Below are 9,984 nucleotides of genomic sequence, written 5' to 3'. Positions count from 1 at the left end.
TATTCTTCCATCTTAATATATTCCTAGAATTTATTTTCTTAAACTCTCTAGCTAATTTAAATGCTCACAAAGTTCAAGATCAGTGATTCATGGATTCTTGTGTCCAATAATACTGGTTTTTTACCATTTTGAATATACTTATCCACTCTGTCACTCAGTGTGACTTCATCTGCAAAGGAGAATAAGATCTTCCTGGCTACACCTTATTGTGAGGTAGCAGCAATGAGACGAATGAGGTCATGTGTAGTAATATATTTCAGAAAACTTTCTCAACCTCGAGAGAGACAATATTATTATTGTAGTTTCTACTTTCTCCTTACATGGACTGAACCATTTGCTCAAATGTTTAGTCTTTACAACTATTTGGGTAGTAAAATGGCTAAACTAGTTACCAGATTTTTCAGACTTCATTCTCTATTGTATTTTATTAGAATAGTTGTTACAGTGGATAAATTAAAAATTCCCTCTTTTTTGTATTTTTTCCCTTAAAATCTTGAAAATAACTCAAATGGCATAACTTCAATGATGTTTTAAAAATGATTGATTCATTTATTTATAACCTGAAATCACACCGTAAGGGAAGACTAAGCAGCTAAAAAAGAGAAAAAAGGAAAAAAAAAAAAAAAAAGGAATGAAGCCCAGGAAGCAGTAAGCTGTTTTGTGTGTATTTACAATACTGTTGACTCTGGATAGATGATTACAGAAAAGCAAATTAAAATAAAAGGATATTTCTTTAGTTCTACCGCAGAGACAAGCAAAGTGAAAGATGGACAACTGAACACAGACATAGGAGGCCCATGGAGGCTTTACCATGTCATAAATTAGGAAGCTAAAGGACATTAAATAAGTTGTTCCCACTAATTCCTAAAACCAAAAGCTGTGTGCTGGTTTATGATAATAACCAGTGGAAGCCCTTGATCCTACGTCCAATAACTTTATACTGAGATGCAAGTAAACGTTTAGCAGATGCACTCATTTTTATGGCAGAGCTTTCTTAGGATTCTGCCAATGTGGTACCTACCTTGAGTGCAGGGGCTTCTTAATTTGCTTGTCTCTTTCCAAGAATTTATCCATACCTGTTTCTCACTGTAGACTTTCCATCTCAGAAAGATCATGAAAGATACTCAACTTTCCAGATCCATTAATCGTTACTTCCTGAGATCAAAAGGCCACTTCTTAGCACACATCCTTTTCTGTCCAAGTCTCAGGAACTATCATGCCATAGCTTTCCTCAGACAGTTACAGTGAAGGCCCATTAAACAAGTACTTTACTGGGTCATGATGTCTAGGGATTTGGAAAACAGCCCTGGGATGCCTCGTGGTGCCATATGACAGTCAGGTCCACATGTAAAATGAACTATAACAGTAGGATGTAGAAAACTTTGCTTAAAATGACAACATACTTCAAAGTTGGATATATTTTATTTACAAATAACATTTAGATACAGAGGTTAATCAGATGTTCCCAAAGATCTCCAATGTATTAGCACAGACACACAAGAGAGGAAAGGTAGCATGTTAATGTGTTTCTGCCTTATGACTGCAAGATCCAAGGTTGGTTATGTCCAGATATCTTAGTAGACATAGTGCCAGATTAAGTAATCTACAAACATTGGGTTCATATTTTTATATTTTATTTATATGATTTCTCTTAATACCTTCATTCGCACTATCTACTCTGTGCAATTATATCCCATCAACCATATGCCTTCAGGTCAACTTAAAATCATTCTTCAATTGCCACGAGTTCTGTTGAAACATTTAAAAATAAACCATATTTAAATTTTAAGCCTTCTGCTCCCTCCCACAGCCATTCTCCCTGTGAATTTATTCCATCTTTGCATTGCATGAGATTGTCTAGCAGAGCTGATAAGAGATCATTTTCATTCATTTACTATTATCAGTAGTATCCATTGTAACTATAGTATCCAGTGTAACATATTGGAATTTTCCAAGTATATCTTAATACCAGTCATACTTTATATGTAAATACTTGGCTTTTTAAAAAACTATCAAATGTAGACATTGATACTCTGAAGCCAAAAGGTTTTTAACAAAGGTGAATTCTTCCCCAGTTCCCAATAGCACCAACTCAATAACTTTTGTGAAGCCCAGGAAATGAAACTCAAAGGACTCCAGAGAGATGTGCATTATCCACATGGGAATGAAGCAGAAGTCATCCTGTTGCAATAGAGATGGCTTTATTTATACAAACGCATATATCTCTGTAACTACATTCACAACACTGTCACTTTTTTGTTCCCACTGTATTTTCATGCTTCAGAGGGATTTAGAAAAAATGTTTTTCTCATTTTAAGTATTTTTCATTCCTGATATGTCTGATTTTCATAATCTCAAAAAATAATTCTTATTCATTGATGGGTAAAAGAGAAGTTCTTAGTAGCAAGGTACTAGTGCAAATAAATAGGCTGATGGCAACACAGCATTTATAAGGCCCCAGAGCTCCTTTCAAGGACACTGCACCCCAGAATCAGACCCTAGCATATCTCCAGGAAGGAATCTATAATTTAAGTTGCTCTTCATGAGGCTGCCAAAGAACTGAGTCATTTCAACTCATGCATATAGATGTACTTGACTTATTTTAATTTTGAGATGAATAAAGAAATCCATAATATTTCTAAAGGATTTCTGCACAGAGAGTAAACACCAACTATCAAATAAATGAGACTAAAAGACTGAGTTCTTGAAATGCTAAACTCCTTTTTTAAAAGTAATGTAAATATATGCGTTGCTAAGATCCTGAGGCACTCAGTCTTAGAATTCGCGTTGGCTGAATTGGTTCTTGGACCTGAACTCACTTTAGAAGAGCCTTCAATTCCATATCTGAAGGTGACTGAAACATCATCCCTTCCCCTTTCCAGCAAGTCTTTTAAAAATCCAATGAACACAGTGCTGCACTCAATATTTCAGCAAAAAGGACTGCTGGTTAAATTCACAGAAAGAATACATAAAAGGCAGAAGAAGACAGAATTGTTTTTCTTAAAAAGAACTTTAAAAATAAATTGTGCTGCAAAACTACTTTTGCAATTATAGTGTCATATTTGGCCCCACTATGTTTCAGAGGCACTGCATTAATATAAACAAGATCATCTAACACACTTTTTTCAAAACAGTGCTTCTCGGCCAAGGGCTAGTGAGAATTCATTCTACTGCTAGGTGCCGATGACATTTTGGTTTGCTTTCCTGGCAACATTTTGGCGACGCATCCTATACTAAGAAGAAGGCTGGAAGCCAAGCGTGTGACAAGAGCCAAATCCATGTGTTACTTCTTTTCATGCTTCTTGGTTAACTCCCCCACGCCTAGCTGGAAGGTGCCCCGGTTGTCACTGGTGCTCTCCTCCCTCTGCCGACTCTCCTGAGAGACTTGACGCACAGCCTGCCGGATGGCATTCTGCACAATCTGCTTGCTGGCATTCTGCAGCTTCACCTCTTCAGGCTCATTCCCAGGTTTCTCACCTAGCCGAAAACATGCAAGGGAGGTGAAAAGAACAAAATTAATTTCGGGAACTGTGATAGGAAGGGGCAGGTAGGAAAGGTGAAAGGGAAGGTGAAAGTGTAAGAACATGCTAGAGTGGCCCAGTAAATTGTGATTTGCCCTCTGTAGCACATACTTCTCTGTCTCCCCTTCTCCCTTTCCAATACAATATCTATTCAATTGCCCCAGTAATGTGCCCAATTTATATATTCTTACCATTCCAGAATCCTCTGCTGCTAGCTGTGGTCATGAGACATAGTCTTGGCCAATGAGGGCCTCTGGGAAAATTTTTAGAAACAGAGAGACTCATGCCCCCTTTGGCCTTTGGTACCTTTCCCTTCTTCCTACATGGGATGCAGACATAATGCTTTAGGTGCTGCAGCCATCTGACAATAAACATGGAGATGAGAGCCATTCTGGGCATAGTGGGGAAGAAATAAAGAGTCCAGTTTTGAAGGCATCATTGAGCATCTGCACCAGCCCTGGACCGTGTACTCTGGATTTCCTTATATGTGAGATAAATAAACTTCTTTTTGTTTAATCAACCATTAGTCAGGTTTTATGTTGTTTGCAGCCAAACATATGCCTACTAGATATAAATTCACTGGGGCTGAAGAAGAATAGATTATTACTGAATCCATATTAAACTCAACCCTGCTCTTATAATAGTATACCAAAAAATGAAGCCATTCATTCATCAGAACCTGTCCTCCATAATCTAGAACGGGTTGGCGAATTTTTTCTACACAGGATCACATAGGAAATATTTCAGGCTGTGGGCCATATCATCTCTATAACAACCACTCAACTCTGCTGTTATATCATGAAATCAGCTATAGACAATATATCAGTGAATGCATATGGCTTTATTCCAGTAACTCTTTACTTACCAAAAAAAAAAAATCAGGCTTTAGGCAACATTTGGCCCATGCACCATAGTTTGCCAACCCCTGATCTAGAGCAGTGGGAATTTTATAATTAGAAGGTAAGGCAACCTACCCTTCTTCCTTAGTTAAAAACAAGACAAAATGATTTTATTTGGTCAGCTATGCAACTGCATATAGTTAAGTTCTGACCAATGGGGTAGAAGTTTGTGTAGTCAAAATTCTGGGAAAGGTCTTTAAAAAGGACTAGGCAGATAAAGATCCATGATTTTCTCCCCATCCTACTGCTTACATCTCTGACACAATGGTTGTCATTACAGGGGCTCTTACTAACCAGAAGGGTCCCTTTAGAATGGAAACCATTTGAAAGAAAAAAGTTAGAAGGAGCCTGAGATCCCAGTGACCAAGAAGCCACCATATCAGTCCTTGGCTGACCAACTCCAGGCATCTTTCATGTTAGAAAAACATAATATGTCTTATTGAAGGCAGTGTCATTTTGAATTTTCTTTTACTATGCAACAAGCTTATTACTAACTCATACACAGCAGGATGAGCATGAATCTAACATTTGAATAAAGTGCAATCGTGAAAATTTTAAATTCCACCTGCTTATATTTATAGTGACAAATAGAATGGGCATCATTCCTTGTTCAAAATAATCTTTTCAGATGTTTCCTCCATTTAAATATGCTGGTACCATAAAAATGTATTTTAAATCAAGGGAAGAGTGGTTTTCACCAGGATTGATTCATTAACAACAGAATTTATATATCCGTGAGAACATTATCACATAAAAGAATACTGAGTCATTCTGAAGACCAGACAGCTCTTATCCCTTTAGACATATAGTTGTCATTTATTCAACATTTGTGTCACTAATACCATCTCCTGAGGGATTTACAATCTAACAAACAAGCCAAGATGAATCTATTCAAGACTAAAGAACAATACTTGTCCCCCTCCCCTCCAAAAAAGCAGGATGAAATGAGAAATCTATACCACACCAAGCAGAGAAGGAGTCCAGAGCTACAGTGTGCAACAGACTGAAACTTTAAAGTGGCAGAGAAGAATACTTTAGATATTATCTATATTAAATGAGTGCACAGTAATATTAAGAGATGCAAGGGCACAGCAATTAAGAATGTGCATTTTTAAGAACTTTAGAGTTGAGTTCAAGTCTTTTCTGCCACTTATAGCCATGTGATCTTGGGCAAGTCACCTTGCTTCTCTAAGCCTGTTTACACATCTGTAAAATGGGCAAGTAGTACCTATTTTAGGATGGTTGCTAGAGAACTAAATGACATAAAAACTATTCAGCAATTAGTGTATTTCCTGAGCACTTAGGTCCACCATTGTGTGTTGGTTGGGGTATAGATTAGACTATTATAACAGAGAAACTCAAACCTAGAGCAGCTCACACACGGGAGAGATATTTATTGCTCTCTCACATAACAGCTCAGAGACACCCCAGTGTGTAGGTAACTGTGCGCCACCAGTGTTATCTAAGGACTCTTACTTCCTTTCATCTTATTGCTCTGCCATTTCCTACTATATAGCCTTCAACTGATTAGACGATATCCCATCTGGGGCTGGAAGGTAATCAAAGACAAAATGGAGGGCAAGCAATGTCCCTTTAAAGAATTGTCATAGAAGTTGCAAACATCATTCTGCTCACTCTCTACTGGGGGAAACTGAGTCACAGTCTGCACCTAACCACACAAGAAGCTAGGAAATATAGTCTCAAGTTGGGCAGCCATATGCCCTACTAGGGTGGCTTTTATGCCAAAAGGGAGTGATTAAGGATTTTTTTTAAATTACTTCCACGCAAGGGCCAAGGCTCAATTGAAAAGGGAGAGTGTGTACTTGCAGCGGATCAAACCTGATCCTCAAGGTGTACCATTGGATAACATAAGTGTGTGGACAAAATAAACACCCAAAACATCCATGGTTGCTCCTGGAAAGAGTATCTTAGCCAAGCCAGATATATGTTAACTACAAAATGTCCCTGTGGTGCAGTTATTTTTCTGTCTTAGGAAGGAGGAAGGAAGAATCTAGGAATGAGAGTGAGCTGATTTCTTAATAATAGAGATAGAGAGAAAAGAAAATCTGTACTAAATTTAGCTGTGACCTAATATTTGAGGTAAATTGTCGTGTCATTTTTCAACCATTATGAAGATAAATTGGTTAAAAAGTCAAAGACAGTCTGTGCCAAGCTGTTTCAGAAGGATCCCTTTGGTGACTTGCAAGGTTGATTTAACCCTCACTGTTCTCATTACCACTTTGCTCTGGGTTATGAATATCTATATGCAGTGGAAGGTATGGGACAAAAAGAGTAGCAAGTGGCTGGAACAGAGAAAGGAAGAAGTGAAGATGGGGGTAAAAGCCACTCAGAGCATTTAAAAAATAAAAGCGAAACAAAAAGTTATACATAGAGCCATAAAAGACCTCAACTAACCAAAGCAATTCTGAGAAAAAAAGAATAAAGCAGGAGGCATCACACTTGCTGATTTCAAGTGACATTATAAAGCAACAGTAATCAAAACAATATGGTACTGTAAATAATGCTGCAATGAACATATGACTACACATGACCCCTTGAAGTTGTGTTTTGGGTTTCATCAGACAAATACGCATAAGCGGGATTACTGCATCCTTTTCTGTCTCTTGATATAGCATTTGTTTTAAAGTCTGTTTTGTCTGGTATAAATATTGCTATCCCAACTTTTTTTCTTTCTTCATGTACATTTTCATGAAATAGCTCTTTCCATCACTTTACTTTCAGTCTCTGTATGTCTTTCGATCTGAAGTGAGTCTCCTGTAGGCATCATATGTAAGGGTCTTGTGTTCTTATCCATTCAGCCACCCTATCTTTTGAATGGAGCACTTAATCCATTTATATTTAAAGTAATTGTTGATAGATATGTAATTATTACCATTTTATTATTCATATTTTTATCTGTTTTTCTCCTTCTCCCTCTCCCTCTCCCTTTTTCTCTCCCTCTCTTTCTCCTTCTCCTTCTTCAACAAGTCCCTCTAACATTTCTAGTAATACTGGTTTGATGTTGATGAACTCCTTTATAATGGCCAAGATATGGAGGCAACTTATGGAGGAATGTATAGAGAAGAGGTGGTACATATGAGGTCAGACAATTAAGTTCGTGAAGTTGCTGCAACGATGTTGCTAACCTTTTTTTGATATCAGAGGGATTATTCATTATGAATTTGTACTAACTGGACAAATAGTTGATCAAGTTTACTATTTGGAAATGCTGAAAAGACTGCATGAAAAAGTTAGACGACCTGAACTTTTTCCAACAATTCTTGGCTCTTGCATCACAACAATGCACCAGCTCACATGGCACTGTTTGTGAGGGAGTTTTTAGCCAGTAAACAAATAACTGTATTGGAACACCCTCCCACTCATCTGATTTGGCCCCCAGTGACCTCTTTCTTTACCCAAAGATAAAGGAAATATTGAGAGGAAGACATTTGGATGACATTCAGGACATCAAGGGTAATATGATGACAGCTCTGATGGCCATTTCAGAAAAAGAGTTCCAAAATTGCTTTGAAGGGTGGACTAGGCACTGGCATTGGTGTATAGCTTCCCAAGGGGAGTATTTCAAAGGTGACTATAGTTATATTCAGCAATGAGGTATGTAGCACTTTTTCTAGGATGAGTTCACGAACATAATTGTCTGACCTCATATATAAAATGGAATATCACTCAGACATGAAAAAGAATGAAATCTTGCCATCTTCAATAACATGAATGTACCTAAAGGGTGCTATGCTAAGTGGAGTAAGTCAGACAGAGAAAGACAAATGCCAAATGATTTCACTTATATGTGTAATTTAAAGAACAAAACAAAACAAACTCATGGATAGAGAACATTTCAATGGATGGCAGCTGAGAGAGGGTTGGAGGGCGGTTGAAAACGGGGAAAGGGTTCAGAAGTACAAATTAGTTGTTACACAGTAGTCATGGGGATGTAGGATATACCATAAGGAATATAGTCAATAATATTATAGTAACTATGTATGGTATCAGATGGGTAATAATAGATTTATTGGAGTGATCAATTCTTAAGTTATATAAATGTCTAATCACTATGTTGTACACCTGAAACTAATATAATATTTCATGTCAACTGTAATTGAAAAATAAAACAATTTTTAATTGTATAAAGCAATTTTTAATTGTATAAAGCAATGGAACAGAATTAAGAGCCCAGAAATAAACAAAAGCATATACAATTAACTAATATTTGACAAGAGAGCCAAGAATACTCACTAGAGAAAAGGCAGTCTCTTCAATAAACGGTGCTGGGAAAATTGGATAATCACGTGTTAAAAAATGAAACTGAACTCATATCTTATACCACTCACAAAAATCAACTCAAAATGGATTAAAAACTTAAATATTAGGACATGATACCATAAAACACCTACAAGAAAACATAAGAAAAAGCTCCATGACATAGGTCTCAGCAACAGTTTTTTGGATATGACATGTAAAGCATAAACAAGAAAATGAAAAATAAACAAGTGGGACTACATCAAACTAAAAAGCTTCTGCACTTAATAAGGAATGATCAGCAAAATAAAAAGGAAACCTAAAGAATGGGTGAAATTATTTGTAAATCATATATTTGAAAATGTTTACTATCCAAAATATATGAAGAACTTATATAACTCAATAATAGAAAAACACATAATCCAATTGAAAAATGGGCAAAGGACCTGAATAGACATTTTTCCAAAGAAAACATACAAATGGCCAACAGGTACAGGAAAAGGTGCTCAACATTATTGATTATTAGGGAAATGTAAATCAAAACCACAGTGAGATATCACCTCATGCTTTTTAGAAGATAAGAGACAGGGCCAGCTGGTGGCTCAGGTGGTTGGAGCGCCGTGCTCCTAATGCCTAGGTCACCGGTTCAATTCCCATATGGCTCGGTGAGCTGCGCCCTCTACAGTTAAGATTGTGAACAATGGCTCTCCCTGGAGCTGGGCTGCCATGAGCAGCCAAAGGTTGGTGTGGGCTGCTGACTGCTGCCATGGGACTGCTGTGTGCTGCCATGGGCTAGTGTGCCGCCATCAACAGCCGGTGGCCAGCGTGAGTGGCCAGCAGCCAGTGTGAGCTGCTGTGGGCTGCTGTGTACTGCCATGGGCTGCTGTGTGCCACTATGAGTGGCCGGCAGCCAGCGTGAGCTGCTGTGGGCTGCTGTGGGCTGCTGTGGGCTACCGCGGGCTTCCATGAGCGGCCAACAGCCAGCATGAGTGGAGCGCAAGGCTCATAATACCAGCATGGACCAGGGAGCTGTGTCCTATACAACTAGACTGAGAAACAATGGCTTGAACTGGAGGGGGGGGGCGGGGTGGAGGCGGAAGAAAGGGGGGGGGGGGGGAAGACGAGATAAATGCCAGGGAAGATGTGGAGAAAAAGGAACCCTGATGCACTGTTGGTAGGATTATAAATTGATGCAGCCACTATGGAAAACAGTAGGGATGTTCCCTCCCAAAGTTAAAAATAGAACTACTATATGAACCAGCAATCCCATTCTGGGTGTATAGCTGAAGGAAACAAAATAACTATCT

General features: G+C 38.1%; 1 protein-coding gene across 5 annotated transcripts in view; it reads right to left on the bottom strand.

Moving 5' to 3' along the window:
* Positions 1-1,403: 1,403 nt before the first annotated feature.
* The window catches only part of AKAIN1 (A-kinase anchor inhibitor 1), a 106,810-nt gene continuing 98,229 nt past the window's right edge, over positions 1,404-9,984 (bottom strand). For 3 of the 5 annotated variants that reach the window (XM_019755766.3, XM_019755768.3, XM_019755770.3), the window contains exon 2: positions 1,404-3,477. In XM_019755766.3, coding sequence (XP_019611325.2) covers positions 3,284-3,477 — 194 coding nt within the window. In that variant the 3' untranslated portion in view covers positions 1,404-3,283. The remainder of the gene's footprint in view (positions 3,478-9,984) is intronic. The other 2 variants (XR_016021143.1, XR_016021144.1) reach the window with 2 other exon arrangements.

This window comes from Rhinolophus sinicus, chromosome 4 (genome assembly GCF_057876585.1).
Source record: "Rhinolophus sinicus isolate RSI-liver-muscle chromosome 4, RSI-T2T, whole genome shotgun sequence".
Classification (NCBI taxonomy): Eukaryota; Metazoa; Chordata; class Mammalia; order Chiroptera; family Rhinolophidae; genus Rhinolophus; species Rhinolophus sinicus.
Note: the sequence above shows the minus strand (reverse complement) of the source record. Positions and strands in the feature narration are given on the sequence as shown.